The 18,484-nt window shown below is 52.1% G+C and overlaps 5 protein-coding genes across 5 annotated transcripts; 2 read left to right on the top strand and 3 right to left on the bottom strand.

Annotated features, from left to right (window-relative positions):
• Positions 1-68: 68 nt before the first annotated feature.
• On the bottom strand, positions 69-2,899 carry J4E87_002367 (uncharacterized protein; the record flags this gene model as incomplete). Its single annotated transcript, XM_049374004.1, has 6 exons — positions 69-902; positions 1,672-1,865; positions 2,215-2,243; positions 2,398-2,529; positions 2,694-2,783; positions 2,886-2,899. The coding sequence occupies 6 exons, from the start codon at positions 2,897-2,899 to the stop codon at positions 69-71; spliced, it is 1,293 nt and encodes a 430-aa protein (XP_049236144.1).
• A 2,068-nt stretch (positions 2,900-4,967) lies between these two features.
• Positions 4,968-7,984, bottom strand: J4E87_002366 (uncharacterized protein; the record flags this gene model as incomplete). Its single annotated transcript, XM_049374003.1, has 3 exons — positions 4,968-5,105; positions 5,157-7,380; positions 7,458-7,984. The coding sequence occupies 3 exons, from the start codon at positions 7,982-7,984 to the stop codon at positions 4,968-4,970; spliced, it is 2,889 nt and encodes a 962-aa protein (XP_049236143.1).
• A 1,047-nt stretch (positions 7,985-9,031) lies between these two features.
• On the top strand, positions 9,032-10,075 carry J4E87_002365 (uncharacterized protein; the record flags this gene model as incomplete). Its single annotated transcript, XM_049374002.1, has 3 exons — positions 9,032-9,481; positions 9,542-9,730; positions 9,788-10,075. The coding sequence occupies 3 exons, from the start codon at positions 9,032-9,034 to the stop codon at positions 10,073-10,075; spliced, it is 927 nt and encodes a 308-aa protein (XP_049236142.1).
• A 493-nt stretch (positions 10,076-10,568) lies between these two features.
• J4E87_002364 (uncharacterized protein) lies at positions 10,569-15,299 on the bottom strand (the record flags this gene model as incomplete). Its single annotated transcript, XM_049374001.1, has 8 exons — positions 10,569-10,649; positions 10,702-11,313; positions 11,622-12,804; positions 13,154-13,241; positions 13,307-14,193; positions 14,260-14,882; positions 14,942-15,195; positions 15,272-15,299. 8 exons carry the CDS (start codon positions 15,297-15,299, stop codon positions 10,569-10,571), a joined length of 3,756 nt encoding a protein of 1,251 aa, XP_049236141.1.
• Positions 15,300-15,858: 559 nt separating this feature from the next.
• On the top strand, positions 15,859-17,868 carry J4E87_002363 (uncharacterized protein; the record flags this gene model as incomplete). The annotated part of the gene is made up of 3 exons (XM_049374000.1): positions 15,859-16,172; positions 16,370-17,459; positions 17,509-17,868. 3 exons carry the CDS (start codon positions 15,859-15,861, stop codon positions 17,866-17,868), a joined length of 1,764 nt encoding a protein of 587 aa, XP_049236140.1.
• Between the last annotated feature and the right edge of the window lie 616 nt (positions 17,869-18,484).

Genomic DNA, 18,484 nt, shown 5'->3' with positions numbered 1-18,484 from the left:
AACTCATCGACAAGACAAAAACCTGCCAAAAGCAGAAGTTTGCCAACAAATCACCTCGCCCAGCTAACTCAACCCGTCTTCCCACTCAGAATCCAGGGCCTCTTCTCCCAAAAGTCATCCTTGATGATATCCACGTGCTCCATCAGCACCGTCGCCTTACTCCGCTTCTTCTTATCTTTATCCCTCTGCGTACGACTCATGGGTACGGGCCATCCTTCATTCGCCTGTTGAGGCGCAGTAGCTGCAGCCTTACCATTCGTTTCCGACTGTGGTTGTTTGCCTTTATCCGGCCTTGCCTTTGAAGAGTTGGACTTGGAGGGTTTGGCTGTGTTGGCGTCTTTGTTGCGGCTGCTGGTGGACGGACGACTGGTGGGAAAAGCTTGGGAACTTTGCCCTGCAGCGGATGTTGAGGAGATTAGAGTGTGGAGATCAGGGCCTGAGTGAGGGTATGGCAAGGTTGCTGATGTGGGCGCAGACTGTGTTGGTGTGGAAAAGGCGTGGAGTTCTGCAATGCCTGGGTGGGAGACGTGGTCTTGGGTGGCCCAGCCTTGACCCGCTCTGTTGTCTGAGTCGCTCGGCCTTCGCTGAGGTGACTCAGTGCTGTCGATGGCGTACTTGCTCCAGTCTTGCCGTGGGCTGTTTCCTTTGACCTTCTCTCGCGTGCGCATCTCCTCTTCTGCGCTCATTGGCGGACTGGGCAGAGCCTTGTTCTTTTGGATCGGCGGACTGACTTTGCGGGGCGGCGTCGATGTCGCATCTCGGGGGCTAACGATGCTCTCCTTCTCATCCAAAGTATCTCTCGTGGCTTTGAGTGTTGACGTTGATCGATGGACCGGTAAAGACAGTTTCCGCGGCTTGCTGTTGGCAGGAATGCTGGATATTCGCAGTGGTATAGACGGGGGCTTCACTGCAGGTGTGCTAGATGATGCAAAATATGAAGGCAGAGAAGGCTGGCTCGGCGATCGTTGTTTGACACGCGAAGGCTTCACTTGAGGTGGGTATGAATGTGTCAAAGAAGCGGAAGCGGAGTGGGAGAATCCATGGCTGGCCGCTGCAGTGGCATGGTGGCGGTAGCCTGCTATAGGAAAATCTGCGGGAAAATCGCCCTGCGGTGTCACTGGGGAGAAGTTGGTACGTGTTGTCGGATTCGGTTGGCTCAATGACATCGGAGGCTTGCTGCTTGGCTTCAATATTGGTGGGGACAGCGGCAAAGGCGTCAACGATGGTAGATGTTGCTTGCCGTTCAAGGAGCCATTGTTGTTCCAGGTGGCAGTCGTTGGCGGGGAGAGCGGCATGGACGAACCTGGCATGTTACCCTCACCATCGGAGCCAATCGGATTGGACCTGAGTGGGTTGGGGAATGCTGATCTCGAAATCGTAGGTGGCGATGGCGGCGGTGATGGCGTCGATGTTGTGGAGAGAAAGGTTGGACGTCTGCATAGGCCTGGATTCTCCATCATCTCTTTTTTGTCCGGCAGATAGGGGATAGACCTCTCAATAGACTGTGATGCCCGGTGATTGGACGCTCGCTTTGGTGTTGGCTGAGCGATTGGTGGCGTTGGGAAGTCCGACAGCACGGGTGACGACAATGCCTCGGTCGGTGGTGTAGGGAAAAACTGCCACGGTTAGATACGTGGACGTGAATGCTGATGGTGCTGAAGCATCTCTTACATCTCTGTACAGCACCGTTCCTTTCTTGAAGCACTCTGGTTCGTTGTTGTAGTTGATTCCGAACTCCTTGAACAAGATCTCGTTCTTGTCGGATGACACTGTGCCTTTGAGTCTTTGCTCTGCTTCTCGCGCTCCCATGCCACCCTGCTGAACAAGGGTCCAGAAAGTGGTGTTGTACAGATTGTTGATATGACCTGCACGATGGTCAGATTTACTCATCGACCGACACCAAGAGCAAGCAAAAGATCGAGTCCGACAAGAAAAGGCAGGATGAAGGCGATGCATCAAAATACTTACAATCGGCTTGCCGCCAGCTCATATAGTGTCGGAGGTTGATATCGCTTGGGTATAAAACCGCACGCCCATCGAATGTCGGTAGGGGTGCTGTGAGTGGCTTATCCGGAAAGTATGTTGACCAAGAATACACATAGTAAGCAGTGAAAGTCGAGACAATCGTCGTAGTCAGTTTGCTAAACGGGGATCAGTTCTAGACGAATGACCACCGGAGGTGATAAAGTTGCACCAATAGGAGGATTCCCGTACCTGGCTCGTCGTTCGAATAAGGCGCAGTCCTTGTGAAAGACGAAACTGCGACCCACGTCAGCTAAGCCGCCCCGAAACATGCTGCCCCACCCCTGTGTATACCGCGCTGGGAACATTGGGCAGCTCGATGGAGGCATAATCAATCTCAAACACAACGTGCTCGAATAAAAGAATGCAACATACCTGTATTCGTCGCTGTTGCCAAATGCAAGGACAAGGTCGGGCAGCTCTTTCATGACCGCTACAGCCGCAGCATTCATGACATCAAGGCCATTCTTGTCGTTTGGCTTGAGGAACTCATATTTGGACGTGAACCTGTTCGCGCGTTGTTAACAATGGCCCTTGTTGGTGTACAATAGCCGAGATGTTGGCCTGGGGCAGCAATTCCGTTCATGCAACATGGTGACGGGTACCTGCATATCCCGGACCAAGAAAGTTTGCCACGGCGCAAGTGAGGGAGAGAGAACTGGTGAGCGTACTTGGAAAAGCCACGTCCGTCTATCCGTACTACGATCCAGGTGTTGGGAATCAGATTGTCGGGCTGCTCGAACCCGCGCACGTATTCGAATCTGGAGTCTGTTAGTTGAGGTCCGGTGAGCTTGTGCAGGCGGCCAGCTCTGGACGTTGGCGGCAGCTTCCCCACCCGCTTCGAAAAGCTATTGATTACTCACTTGCTGTTCGCCATTTATGGCCTCTCTGCAGATAACAACCTTTCTGCCCCTGCACAGGCGCACGGCATAGTCTTTGAGCGATGAAAGACAAGAATTGACGGACGTCAGCGCGAGCTTGTTTGCTGCTCAGGAGTGCGTAAGTGTGGTTTTGAAGGCTGAGAGTCCGGGGCTTAGGCTAACCCGGTGTGCAGTACAGCAAAAGACGGTGTTTCAGGTTTGCAGATGTAATGCAGCTACCGCGACAAGCTTCTCGAGCCGACTGAAGCGCGGATAACGAGCGCGCAATTGGCACCCTCCGAACTGGCTATCATGCATTGCGTGGGTTACCCGCGGGTCGCAAAGTCTTTGAACATGGGATGAGTCCCCACACTCCGTTCCGGACGATCGCTGGCGCTCGGGCCAACGCCTTCCTCTCCAACAAAGCGACGCGCCCGCCGACACACGACCACCACCTTATCGCTTTCATGCACCAAGAGAAAGAGCTTCAGTGTACAAAGCAGAGTTGTACGCGTCCTTGCGCCAAGCCCCTCTAGCATCTCCCCCTCATCGCACAGACAGACGCATGAAGCACTCGGACATGCGGCATCTCCCGACCCATACGTAGTTGCCGGAGCGGAGCGAGCGGTGAATGTGCTCAGACGCGTGCCTGTGCTTCTCGCAAATAACAGCCACGTGTGGCACCTGCTACGGGCTTCATGCTGGGAGGCATGGCGTAGCCTGACGCATACGGGACACCGGTTCTTTAGGAATTCAACTAAGGCCAGCCGCTACGCCATCCTCAAACAACAACACCATGCAATGTATACAAACACTACCGAAATCTTTCCGGATAGCTCCTATCCACCGGTTCTATAGCCTCTATCGCCACAATATACGTCTCAACCTCCGGAATCTGCAGCAGCGTCTTCGTCAAATCGCCGCGTTGAGGATTTAGGTTGTTGCCCAAAGTTCTGTGGAGGTTCATACAGCAGCATGAACTCTGCACCCTTGTTCGTTCCTCCTGAGCGTTGTCCTCCTACCTTAGCGATAGCCTAGCGAGAGTATTCTCCTGGTGGTGGTTACCAAAGTGCGTCAGCCACTCAGCGATCGGCATACTCACAATTACAATTAGTTCTCAGCAGCACCAGGCATTACCACAAACAAGAAGCCGGGCCGGCGCATCAAAACATCAATCTCGGCCTTGTTATTCTCCGCTATTTACTGCAGGTCCCGTCCCGCACATCTCAACTTTGGATCGTCGGTCGATCTCGTGTCTTGGCATATATATGTTCCAAAGCCAGCATGTGAAAAGGGCCGTTCTCACGGCTCGGCCAGAAACAAATGTAGCGGCCAAGACTTTTGATCTAATTCTTACACGACGGGTATTGGCGACGCTGGCGTCATGAGTCTATGACGGGGTTAGTCTATGCCTGTTAGTATCAATTCTAGATGGCATACGATAGCTAGAAACAATAATGCTTGGAGAATCACCGCGAAACCCAACCTCAACGCCTCCATCTGCATCCACGGTACGGCGATAAGTCTTCGAGATGACTCTGCGATGAGAACGTCAACATCAAGATGGAAGTATGTTGCAAGATATTCATTTTTCTCGTGAGAATCAAGGGTTCACAATCCCATATCCCTGACGTCCACTATGTCCGTGCATCGTGCGCCAACCCCATCGCTCTCCAAAAGCCGATGTTCTTTCGCCTGTCCTTGCGCACCGCACTGCTCAATTGCCGATGAGACGTAGTCTTCCGGTGTCAAGTACTATCCTGTGATACCCCATGCGGCTAGACTTAGACTGGCTGGTGATGTTTCGTAAAATACTTTTGTGGGTGAGTTCTTGTTAGAGCTCAAACAACCTGCATGTGCTACCAGGCGTCGAGTGCCTGTCCCGATAGCAATGTGATATGCACCGAAGTTGGTGCGCAGCTGTGGACTACACGACAAAAACACATGATTCTCGTCCTTCCTGCAGCTTCAAGTTAGGTACTTCAGGGACCGCTTCGAGGTGGGACACGAGACAGTGTAGAGACTTCTAGACTCGACGATTGAGAATGTCGAATGAATTATGCAAAGTGCCGAAGAAAATTCGTTTCAAGGCACCAATGCATTAGATCGGAGGCCGAGGCCTGGTGTCGGCGGGTCGATGGATAAAGGTGCCAGTTGTGGCATCAAGGATTTCATCATCAACACCAAGTCGGCCGCTTTGAACGGCTTCTGCATGATGCGATCCTGTACAGCCTGTTAGCCTAAAAATGCTTTCGACGGTCATCATATACTTACTGCTCCAGCAGCAATAGCAGTGTCGATCTGCTCTTTCCGAACGTTCGCCGTGACAGCAATCACAGGCAACCGTTCAGAAGACAGTACCCCCTGCTCTTCCTCCCTTTTCCGTATCTCGCGCATCGCGCCAAGCCCATCAAGTACCGGCATCTCCAGATCCATCAACACGATGTCAAATGTTTCTCTCTCCAGTATCTCGAGCGCCTCCAGACCATGGTTTGCGACGGATACGTGGCATCCCGCTTTCTTAAGTTGTTTGCCGAGCACTTGCTGGTTGATAATGTTGTCTTCCACCAACAGTACGTGGAGTTGCCGTATTGCCGCTTCCTCGTTGCCGGTTTGTTGAAACATCTCTTTGAGGGTCCTGGGCTTCCATTCTACTCTTCGCGTCTTGACGTAGAATCCAAAAGTCGAACCTTGGCCCTGGATGGATGACACGCCTATTTCGCCGCCTTGCTTCTCAGTAAGCTCCTTTGAGATGAACAGACCCAGCCCACTGCCGCCGTATTTGACATGCGTCTTCACGTTCGCTTGGCGGAAGCGCTCGAATATCTTGTGAATTTCCTTCTCTTGCAAGCCAATTCCCGAGTCCTTGACGGTGAACGCAAGAAAGATTTCTTCACCGGTGCCCCAATCTGGATTGCTTGTAACATCGCCGTCTTGCTTGCCCTCAGTAGCCCAGAACATGTCTTCAGGAAAGAGTTCGCGGGGATCTGAGGTGCTGGCGCCATAGCGGATGGAGAGGGCTGGCTCTTTCGATGGTTTGACGAACTTGATGGCATTCGTCAGTAGATTGATGAAGACCTGTGTCACGCGGGACGGATCCAGATGAAGGTGGTCAATGCCTAGACTCAAGAACGACGTGTCAGGTGTGACACTGTAAGAGATGTTGTGCGTCTTCATCTCAGCTTGGAAGATGTTGACGATGGATTCCACGAGCTTTGCGGGTTTGACTGCGACGGGCGTGATGGACAAGAGCATGGAGTCGAGCTTACTCAAAGTGAGTACATCGTCGATAATACGCTTCTGATGATTTGCACATTGCATGATGACGTTTGCGCTTTGTATGTTGTCATTGAGAGTATCGAGACACGGTACAGGTATATCGGCGAGCTGCGTCTGGCACTCGACAACCGCATTGGCAATCGCATCTGCGCAATGTACAATGGCGCTCAATGGGTTCCGCATCTCGTGTGAAACTACGTCAATGAAGGCTTCCTGCTGTCTTTTGGCTTCTCTTGCTTCGGCGGCTAATCGAGCCTGGAAGGTCTGCGCCCAGCACAGCCTGCTGATGTCAGTCGTACAAGCCATTACGCTTCTCACGCTTCCATGCTCGTCGCGGTACGGGAAGGCCAGAACCTGGATCTGGGCGGGTTCGGGATCTCCAGTAGGAGGCGTGTACATGCGCTTCATGCGCAAGTCGGCTGTGACGTGGTCGGCGCCTCTAATCAGACGCTCCCAAACATCATCAGCTTTTACCCGATCATCATCGTGATATGCGTCAAGGAAGGCAAGACCGATGGCATGTTCCGAAGGAGATTTCCCAGCTAGCTCATAATAGTGATCGTTGGCCCATAGCATATCACCATCAAGAGATACATGGCACATGCCAACAGACGCGTGATCGATCAGATGGCGTAGCTTGAGATCACTGAAAGCCAGATCAGTCTCGAGCTGCTCTTGACGCTTCTTGGTGGATTCATTGTCAACGGCAGAAGATATGATACTTGACACCATGCGACCTAGATCCCGGATAAATTGCGTGCATATATCGTCGTGGGGGCGGAATGGATTGGTGCCGAAGACGAGGTAGCCGAAAAGGCGTGTTCCACTCATGATGGGCATTACGACGATCTTCTTGGAAGGCGCGCTCCAACCTCTCCACGAGGTAGCAAGAAATCGTTCATCATGCTCGATGACCATAGTGTCTATGCCAGCTCGTCGCAGATCTGGTATTAGTCCTTGCTCACTGTCGATAGTGGCTGTCTGGATGAGAAGGTCGTGCCCCTCGGGGAAACCAAATTGGCCATGGAGTATCAACTCGTTCGAGCCTGGGGTTGTGTCCATTCGGTAGAGCATGGACATGGGCACATCGTTGGCGTTGGTTTCGAGCGTGGTGAGGATGTGAGAGCAGACTGCGTCGACACATTGTGAGGGCACGGAGGCGAGAGTATTCAGGCAGTTGGTACGGCGGTCTGCGAGCTTCTGGCTTGTTACCTCGTAGCTAGTTGGGTCAGCTGTGTATTGGAAATAGGTCACTGTAAAACGCGTTTTCTAGCTTGATTACTACACGTAACTCACGTTGTATTCATGAAGCCCTCGACAGCGCCTGGCATGCCGACTGGAACAAAGCCGCCAGAGAAGAAGGCCTCCTCTTGGTAGCCTCTGCGCTCGACAACCGTGGGCATGGCAGAGCTGTAATTGACTCCAGTGCCTGTCCGCTTGGCCTGTGTGAAGTACTGGCTGATGGACGGCCAGAGATCGGGAAAGCCATCCTGGAATAGGGAGCCCATGAGGTTGGGGTGAGCGCCCCCGGCCAAGGGAGCATAGGCCTCGTTGTATATGGCAGTGAGGTTGGAGATGTCTTCTCCCCACCAGAGGCAGGCTCCGCGCGAATCGGCCAGTACATAACTTGCGAACATGCGCAGCGTCGGGCTCCACGTGCTCAGTGGCCCCAGGCGGCTGCGCGACCAGTCCGTGGTGCGGAAGAAGGCGATATGGTCGGTCTGAGGTAACGCCGCGGTCCAATCGAATGCGCATCCATCGTCGGGGTTCATGGGAGGAGCGCCGAAGCCTTCTTCGTCGGGGGGAGGAGTGAGCATCTGCATGTAGCTGCCGGCGCAGAGGTGGCAGTCGCGAGAGAGACACAAAGTGGCTGCAGCATCCTCAAAAGGAATCGACGTTTGCGCAGACTGACGCGGTCAGGCCCCGGTTATCTTATTCCCATGCGATGCTTCGGTTTTGGCTGCGGCGGTGCTTCTTCGGCCAGTACTGGCGTCGATTGCATGTGGGCACGGGCACAATCGAAGATGCATCTCGCACCTCCCCTCGTACATGCCGATCTGCCGAGATTCCCATCGCCTCGCCCCGGGCCACATGCCCTTTGAACCCATCTGCATGCCCTCGTACCAACCCTGTACATCCATCTACATCTTCCCAAACACTCTGTATGGGAGCAAACGAAATTCCGACCTCGCGCAGCAGCAAGACAGCCGCTGTTTGGCGGGGCAAACCTTCTCCTCCACAGGCATTGCGACGCCACAAGCGGGTGATCCTTTTTCTTCATCGACCGATCACCGTCTTTTCGACATGAAGAACAGGGGGCGCTGTATCCGCCGTGTTTGCAGCCTCGCCGAATGCAGCTAGATGCTCGTCGCTGCCCATCGCATTCACGCCCGATACTATTCCAGTACTGCAACCCACTCGCTCGTATCATGTCTGTCCGAACCGAGCGTGTCTGACTCACTTCGCCGCACTCTTCACCGGATGCAACAGAGATGCCAATTGCTGGTTGTATACGCATGAATGCCTGTGTACTGCATTGCTCTGCTACCGTGTTACGAATCAAACTACAAGATTGCTGAGAGCCTACTGCTGTCGGTCAACAAGAATTTCTCCTCTTTTCGAACATTACAACTGTCGACGTTTGGTGTCTCCAGGGTTATTTCTGCTCCACTGGCGGTTTGTAAGCATTACGTCATTTCGTCGAGATAGCCGTTGAGTGGTTACTCGCTCAATCGCCCAACCAGACATTACAAAGCATATCAAGATTGATCTCTAGCACCACTTGATATAGGCCTGAGATGCAAAATACATTTTCATGTAGGAACAGAACTCCATTGGTTACACATTCATACTGAGCCTCACTTTCCACAATGTCTGTCCTTATCACGGGAGCCTCTGGGTATCTCGGTGGCTCGCTGCTTACGGCACTACACAACACCGTACTTCCGGAGCACGAAGACATGTATGCTCTCGTCAGATCCCAAGAGCAAGCGGAAGCGGTGAAGAAGTATGGCGCGCGCCCTCTCACTCTCGATTTACAAGATGAAAAGAGTGTTGTCAAGAGCATCGTCGATGCGCAGATATCCGTCATGTTCTTCCTTGCTGACGCTATGAACTCCGATATGCAGGTACCTATGATAAAGGGCCTTGCAGAAGTCAAGAAGCAAACTGGACGCGAAGTCCACTTTTTGCACACCAGTGGCGCAAAGATCTTCAGCGAACATGCGGGGATGCCTATCGATCGACCACTTCCCGATACAGATCAGGATCTGTACAAACTACAAAAGAGTGCCAAGGCTCCTCATCAACTCTTAACGCAGGTATGAGGCAACTACGTGCACGCGGCTCAAGTTCAATCTCTCTTACTCAAATGACCTCAGGCGACGGCAACGAACAACGTCATCATCGAAACGGCGGAGAAATATGGAGTTCGCAGCTACATCTTCATCCCATGTATCGTATACGGCGAAGGCAAAGGTTTTGGTAACAAGATCTCGATCCAAACCACAGCTGTGGTCAAAGCCGCGAAGGGGGCCGGCGCCGTGTACGATGTCAACCCGGAAGGCTGGGTAGGTGTTGTTGAATAGTCACCAAGCTAACCACTCGCATACTAACTATATACTCAGACTTGGCCCGTATGTCATATCGACGATAACTCAAAACTGTACGTGAAACTGCTGAAGAGTATCTTACGCGACGAGAATCCAGGATATGGCGAGAATGGTTACTATCTTGCTTCCTCCGGAAGTGTGGCCTGGTACGACATATACGCCGCAATGGCGAAAGCGCTTGCGAACCGTGGAATTATCGACAGTCCTGAAGTTAAGAAAGCGGATGAAGCAGCGCTAGATAAGATGGCACAGGCATTGGGTTGCCCTAAAGAGCTTGTTGCAGTTCAGCTGGGTGGAAAGTAAGTCTACTTGTATGCTCACAAGCATGGACCGGATGTTGACACCAGACACAGATGCACACTTGAAGCGAAGAGGGCCTATAGCTTAGCTTGGAGACCAGACCATGTGCCGAAGCACATCTTGGAGGCGGCAGATGCAGAGGTAGAGCTTATCTTGAAGCATCTATGAGGAATGAGCAGTATAGTAATGGGCATTGCGGCATCTCGTTCAAAGGCAAAACTGAACAGTTCTGCAGACTACATCAAGTCAAAAGCGTGCAAAGTAGGTGACACGCCGTTAACATAGACTGTAGGGTGTTCAGCTTTTTCCTAGGCTGGCGTGGCGGCATGGTATAGCTTTAAATTGTAGCTACCTTTTCCATACGTGATAACCTGGAAGTTTCGATGTGCCAAAGAACAAGAGGACAACCCAATGAAAGGTCCGCAATCAGCATTCCAGCAAAGCTCTTTCTCTCCCATACTTAAGTTCTGACTTGTTCGTCTCCATCCACACTAACTCATACCCTTCCTCCACCAGACGAAGATGCCGAGCCCATAATAATGTCCAACTCTGCCTCCGTATACCTCCGTTGCGGCTGCTGCAAAGCACAATTAGCACCATCACCCTAACCTGCTTTCTCAACAACTTACCTCCACGAACTTCGGGCCATCGTATTCGCGCAACAGCTCAACGTACTCCATCAAAGGCCGCATGATCGAGGCATCAGCGTTCAACGCTGGACCACTAAGCGCAATGTCCAGGTCATATGCCAAGACGACGACTGGACCGCGAAACGGCAGTCCAAGGCTCTTGTTCTCAGGGAGCGCACGCTCTCCCTTCGCATTCATGTCGTAGTTGATCTGGATGAAGTACGGAAAGTGGCGGTTGTGGAATGATAGTTTCTTGATCTCCGAAACCGGTACCCCGGGAAAGTAATGTTCGAGGCCGCCTACCGTACCTTCCTCATCGAACCTCAGAACGGAGAAGACAGGTCTGGCTGAATCGACGGGGAAGTGCAAAACGCGCCGCATGTTGTTAGGAATGTATTGTTTGATGGCTTTTGCGTAGGGCTTGCAGACGAGCTTGTGGCTGGAGACCCAGTCGCGTTCTTGACAGGCTGGCGAGCAGTAGAGCATGCTCTTGCATTGGCCACATATCTTCTTCGCGCCAGGAGTACGACAGTAAGCGCACTGATCTGCAACAGCAGTGGGTGGAGGAGGGACCGGGACGTAGTCTTCGAGCATCAACGGATAGCCAAAGTCCTGAGATGAGTATGGTGTGATTGAGGACATGGCGAGCGGTTGTAGATTCGAGATTATCAGAGCGATATCAGGAATTAATTATGATTGGAGAATGTATCCTAAATCGTAACTTGAAAGGAAATAGAGAGCTCAGCAAGCAAGCTGTGAGATTCGAAGACATACTAGCATTAGTCGTACGGCATATAAATGAGGTCGCATGACGTCTATCTCACCACAAATGACATACTGCTTTTACCTGAGAGCCTTGACTAAGTACCCAGGCTATCTCAGTATGGGCGGTATAGCCACTGCGATGGATGAAAGAAGACATCGAAATCCACACCGCCAAACACGCCAATCGCGGGAAATAGGTCGCACTCGCCCCTCAGACCAGTATTGCCCCCCTCGCTTCGTACGTCGAGCTCCTCGTTGCCATTCCAGCCACCTTCCTTTACTCCATTACGCGTGAAGAACACGTCGATATCTAGCATCCTTCCTTGTTGCGACTGCTCGTATGATGGTGGGTTGCGCGGAACCGAGAAGGTGATACCGATCCCTACAGTATCGCCGGGCTTGAAAGCCGAGGTGAAGTCGATGCCGCCCCATGCATCATTGACGTACTTTCTTCCATCATCTCCATGCACTCCAAGACTGGCACGCTCCCAGCCTGGGAGACGGAACGTAGGATAAGGCGGCGCGACGAAGCCTATCGCGATACCAGCGTCTGCTTCCGAGAATGAGAAGCCACCGCGACCGATTCCAAGGACTTTGAGTTCGAAGTACACAGTCTTGGAGCGTTGTGTGTTCAGCGGTGAGTCCCAAAACACGCTGTACATAGGCAGATTTGTGAGAATGCTCGAGTCTCTGCAATTCGCATGGGTGCGACAACGCCAGTGGCCTGCTTGAGGTTGAGGGAGTAGATCACCCAGATAAGACGGTGCTTTTAGTAGAGCAAGCTGACCGTTCTGAATCGCAGCATGAGTGCTAGGCTGCAGATTCTGCGGTGGCCACAAAGGATTCATGTTGGTCCAAGCCAAGGCACGATCGCCATCTTCAGTAGATGCATTAGCAGTGGGAGAACTATCGTAACCCATCGAAGGTGGCGGGGGCAGAAGAGAAGTGTCAGGTACGACTGTCCAGTCGTGGTATGGCGGAGGATCCCAGCTAGGAGGGGGTTGCTGTGGATACGACGGAGGTGGCCCTGCTGGGGGTGCGTAACCTGAAAACTCTTGTTTAGGTGGAGGCCCCGGAGGAGCAGTATAAGAGGACGACCCGTGGCTCGGTGGAGGACCTGGCGGAGCGGAGTACCCAGACGAGGATGAAGCCTGGTTCGGCGGCGGGCCAGGCGGTGCTTGATACTTCTCCGTCGGCGCTATGTTATGCTGCTGGTCTTGAGGCGAGCTGTAGTAAGGGTTGTTTGAATGCTGATTGTGTTGGTCTGTCCCGTATGAAGGCCTGGAAGAGCTGTCATCGCCCTTTATCTTGTCCTTGAACTTCTTGAACATGGTGGGGCTGGAAACTCGGAGCAGTGTCGAAAGATGCCCTATTCTAATTTGTTGGTTGAGCGGAAGGTAGTCAAAGAGATCGTGATCAGGGGTGAGTAGTATTGTTGAGTCACATACTAGGAAAGCGGGCGCACTTGAATGATGATGTAGCGAAGGTGGCCGGTTGTGGCTGTGCACGCGCAACAAAGCCCGAGTTGATTGTCACCTACCCGTCTACGTCATCGTTGGTGGCTTGGCAGGGTCCTCTAAACCTCGGCCACAATCACGGATGCCCGCGTCGCGCTCCAACAAACGCGCGTTGAAAACGCGATGGAAGTCTGGCAACCAGACCGTTCGGTCACGCATCCCCCGCATACCTTCCAGCCACCGCTTTGCCGCGGGCCCTTCCTTCTATGAACTTCACCGGAACCTCGACTTCTACGTCTCTCAGCCAATCGCCCATACCTAAGAGGTGGGTGTACGAAGTCAGTCAATGTCTCATATGCAGTTCGTACAGGGACATATCGTACCTTTCGCGAAAGCATCCAACCTGCTACTCCCGCTAACGCCTCTGCCCAACACCCCATAAACCACGAAATGCACCGCCATGATACCTTCGAACTCCACCCTTTCCATGAAAAAGCTGTCGTTCCAGCTTTCTCCGAACATTTCCTTGAGTTTGGGCATGGTGAGAAAGCTGCGGAGCCAGTCCCAACTTTCGGCATACAGCGGTGATGACTGTGGATAGGAGGAAGGTAGGCTCGTGGGTATAAAGAAGCCAATGTTTGCGTTTCCACCCTTGTCGCCTGAGCGGGCAAGCACAATGTCTCCCAGTCGCGCACGCGTTGTTGGGCCAAAAGACCGAAGATCTACGGGATTCACAGTCTCGTAGCTTTCCCGTCTCCCAATCTCTTCCGACTGCGGTGGCGGCGTGGTCGTGAATGTCCTCGTATCACCAGACTCGAGTAGATTGATCGCCGTCCTTAGCTTATTTTGCGGCCAAATCGCTGGATAGAAGCTCAAGTACGGTTTCGGAATCGCCGTACGATGGTCCATCGTACTATGGAAGCCAGAGTAGTGCTGCATCGCAAAGTCTGCCAGTAGACTCGCTAGACCCAGGTTCACGTTTGGATCGCCGCTCTCCGCGAAGATGCGACAATACGATGTACTTCTGAGCTGGCTCTTCGGATCGGTCTCCGGCATGCCTATGCGCTGGAATTCCAAGATGTCGAATCTGTCCAGTATGCCCTTCTGCTTCAGGCCAAACTTGATCATGCGTTCCCAGAGATCGAATTTCTCAGCCGTGGCGTAACCAGTTGCATTGACAACAATCTCAGACTGGTAACCTGCTTGATAGAATATTGCGAGCTTCGTAGTGGGTGGGGGTGGTTTGCCTTTGACGCCCCACAAGCGAACTCTTTCTGAATATTAGCGAGATCGCTCCTTCCAGCATGCCATGTAAGTGAGGGATAACTGATCGTACCTGTTCTTGCCTTCAGCTTTGACCTGAACTTCATTCAAGATAGCCTTGACATCGCTATTCAGATATACATTGCCCTGAAGCTCGTACAGAAACTGACACTTGACAGTGTCTTCCGTAACAAAACCTTTCCTCGCTTCATGCTTCGTGATCACACATGTGCCGTCCTTTTCGACTTCTACGATACCAAAAGTGATGTCGTACATGTCATCCAATGGATACTCGTAGAAGCCCGCGAAATTCGAGCCTGTCACATAGCCACTGCATTCGATGAGATGACCCGCAATAAGGGCTCCTGCAAGTGCATCGAAGTCGGTGTCACGCCACGAGTACCAGTACCATGCAGCACCGATGACGGGGCTGGCGTCCGCAACACGACCAGCAATAATGATGTCTGCGCCTTCTTCGAGACCTTTGACAATCTCGCGAGCGCCGAGGTAGACGTTCGCGCTGACGATCGGTTTGTCGGTTTTTAGGACGTCAAGCGTGTGGTCCGCGACCGTTACTTCGCTGTTGTCGGAGTCTAGGTGCGGCGGTAGGCCCTTCTCCTTGATATCTTTCATTTCGTCCATTAGGTTGTCGCCAGACACGTACGCAACCTTCATATCATATCCTTTACTTAAGACCTGTTCGTCTGTCAGTTAACTAGACCGTGTAGCGACTAAATCGATGAGGGAAGACTCACGAGTTCATGCACCTTCTCGGCCAATCCCTTCGGATTGTGCGCTCCACCATTGACAACGACTTTGATTCTCTTCTCATCCAATAAGTCGATCGTCTGCTCGATACCATCCCAAGCTGTTTTCTCCCATCCAGGGTGCTTGCCCGCTGCATGTGCCTGGGCGTTTTCTGCGATGTTGACTTCGGCAAGATAGTCACCTGTAATGAAGTCTGTATCTCCTAGCTCTGCTTGGTAGAGCATGTGATATCCGGGATCACCTTGCGTTGGTCAGACTGGTTTAGCATACGTAGGGCTCGTATCACCTTTGTAGCCTGAGCAATTTGCTATCCTCACTGGACGGCTTCCGCGCTGCGCTGTCCATCTCGTGCTGTAGTCCGACGATGCCATAGCTACTGTTTCAATAAAGATAGCCGAGAAAGACCTTGTGGTGCAATTTTTTGTGTATTCTAGGATTAGATCGCTAACGCATGCACATGCGTGTAAAGAAGACTTGCATTATCGCGATACAGCCGCAACTTAAATCCTCCCACCAAACTTCCAATCACGAACATGTCCACATCATACTACTATCTTAACAGATGTGATCCTCTTCTTGCGTAACGTGTATCCAGATTGCGGGGTGATACCCCACCTTGTCGGGTAGATTGAGCTAGTCGACTTACTCGCCCGAGGGCCGAAAACGAATTGCCGTCCATCTACCATGATCGGCAGTGCTTGAGTAAGACCGGTGACAACTAGGACGATGGAGCTGGTGCGCCGATTGGCGTTGCTTGCACCATGTTACCAGGCGACCAAGTAGCTGATGGGGTCGAGTGGGACGTGTTTCGGACAGCACAAACGATAAAGCTCATGCTATCCGCGTCTCGTTGCCACACTCTCAGTTCTCCCAAGTCGAAGTCAAGGCTCCACAACTATTTGAAATGTCAAACACTATGACGAACGGCCATACTACCGGCACGAATGGTAGCCACAAGGACTACTCTGTCCCTCGCGAAACCCAACACATCTTCGAGAAGGGCATATTGAGCAATCCCCTCATTGCTCCAACATTACCCAACGACATCGCAGAATGCGCCAAGAAAGTCCAGTTCAAAGGCAGCGATAAGCCTAGTATACCCATCAACTGGCGCTTCGCCGAAAGCATCTCGGCACTCAAGGGGCTGGAAGCCGCCATGATCAATGTCCTTTTGAAGCAGAAATATGGACTGGAACCCCAAGACGCTGTCATAGATACGTAAGTTGAAATATCCGAGCTTCCACGCTAATCAAGAAAAAACCGAACAGGCCTACAGCCTACATTAACGCTAGGTCACCTATCTTGTAGGTTTCCATGTCAATGTAGGCAGCAGGCCTGTTCGGTTTTCTTCTTGTATAAGGTGTTTCTATTATAAGGAGTTCTTGCCATTGAGTAGCTAACGCGTTTCGGTGAAGCGACCATGCGCAACTCTTCTTCATGTCGATCCTATTGAACGTCATCGATCCCGATGGCGAGCACATCGAGTTCTTGACGAAACCATTCGCGAGTGGATCGGACGTATACAATAGATATTTCAAGAACTGCGATCTGCATGATACTAGTAGGACTCCGTATCGCGTGGCGGCTACGAACATCTACCGTTGCAAAGATGGAAGGTACTTCCATTTACATGGCTCCATGAACCCTGAACCCACACAAGAGAGTGTTGGGTTACCGCATGATATGGACTTGGCTGAGTCGGAGGATCCATGGAGACCGTACGAAGAAAAGCTAGCAGGCATTGAATCTGACGAGATGCAAAGGTTGGCGTCGGACGTCTACAAGCAAGCTGGTACCATCTGCTGGACAACCGAGGAGTTCAAGAATAGCGAACATGGAAAAGCAAATGCCCATGTAGGCCTCTACGAGATCCACGATATCAAGAATGTGAAACAACCGGCGTGCTGGTGGCCAGATAGCCCGGAAACTGGCGCAAAGAGACCGCTTGCAGGTCTCAAAGTCGTCGATCTGACCCGTGTTATCGCTGCTCCGGCTCTAACCAGAGGCCTCGCTGAGTTGGGTGCTTCGGTGATGCGAGTAACAGCAGAGCATGTCACTGATATGTCCATGCTACACGTCGATCTTAGCTGGGGAAAGTGGAACGCGCATCTGGATTTCCGGAATGAAGAGGACAGAGAGAAGCTGCGCGCTTTAGTACGAGAAGCCGATGTCGTAGTACAAGGCTATCGACCTGGCGTGCTGGATAAATATGGCTTCTCGCCCGAAGGCCTACTCGATCTGACGAAAGATCGAGAACGAGGTCTCATTGTTGTGCGGGAGAACTGCTATGGCTGGTATGGTCCTTGGTCGTATCGCAGCGGGTGGCAACAAATCTCTGACGCGTGCTGTGGCGTCTCGATGGAGTTTGGACGAGCCATGGGCAATGACGAGCCTGTTACACCAGTTTTCCCCAACAGCGACTTCTGCACTGGTACTTCTGGGGTGATCGCCGTCTTGAACGCGATAATCCGAAGGGGTACTGAAGGCGGTTCCTACAAAGTCGATGTAAGTCAGCTCCACCGTTCGGTAGCGTTATAGACGCTAACTTCTACAGATTGCCTTAAACTACTACTCCCAATGGTTGGTAAACAGCGTCGGCACCTACCCTACAGATGTCTGGGAAGACGTTTGGACTCGCAATGGTCGCCAAGTATTCCGCCATTACCACAACATGCAGTATACGTTGCCGCGCTACATGAAGATGCTATTCGAGAATTCGGGATCCGTGCTCTTCAAACCCGATTTCTTCGAGATGCGACATGCGGGCGCCATCGGTAAGGACATCAAGGGGGTCAAGCCGATCATCCAATATCCACAGGGAAATGTGAAGTTGGGGTACAGTATAGGCACGCGAGGAAATGGTGTCGATCGGCCGGTGTGGCCAAAGAACCTGCTGACTGAGGTTGTCGCGTAATGTCATCGTTTTTGGCGAAATCTGATTTTGGTGTGTTCAAGTGAACAGGCGAAGACGGAAAGTGCCCATGTGAGATGCCGCTGGGAAAGCGCGCTAGCCTACGCGTCCCCGCGTCTTCACGTGACTACAATTTGATAGCCACCGGGGCATCTCACAAGCTCAACATCTTTCACACAAACCATACGTACGAATTCGCACATACTGGGAGACTGTCAAATTTAGGCGCACGCCATCTAAGGAAAAGGATGAACATCTACCTATAGGGGATAATAGATGTAAAGAACCTAGAAGTCTACATTGCGTTAAGACTTTGCTAACTTCTATTTGAACACCAATGTAGACTGCAGGGTGCTTAGTTCTTTCCTCGGATATGGATGGGCGACTATGCGAGACGTCGTCAGAGCCAACGTCATTCGCACCTCCCATATCCACACGAAAGCTTCATCATCAAGACTAAGCGCCATTGACTCATACATCCTTGACGTGACTCCTTGCACCTGACATGTATTGATTCCGCTATAAGTACATCAGCCTTCATAGGTCTCTTGACTGCTCCCATACTTTACGATCAAACACACCTATCTCAATCCGAGCCTCTCAAGCCATGGAAGCACTC

The sequence above is a fragment of the Alternaria ethzedia genome, assembly GCF_023757985.1.
Source record: "Alternaria ethzedia strain BMP 0044 chromosome Unknown scaffold_4, whole genome shotgun sequence".
Taxonomy (NCBI): domain Eukaryota; kingdom Fungi; phylum Ascomycota; class Dothideomycetes; order Pleosporales; family Pleosporaceae; genus Alternaria; species Alternaria ethzedia.
Note: the sequence above shows the minus strand (reverse complement) of the source record. Positions and strands in the feature narration are given on the sequence as shown.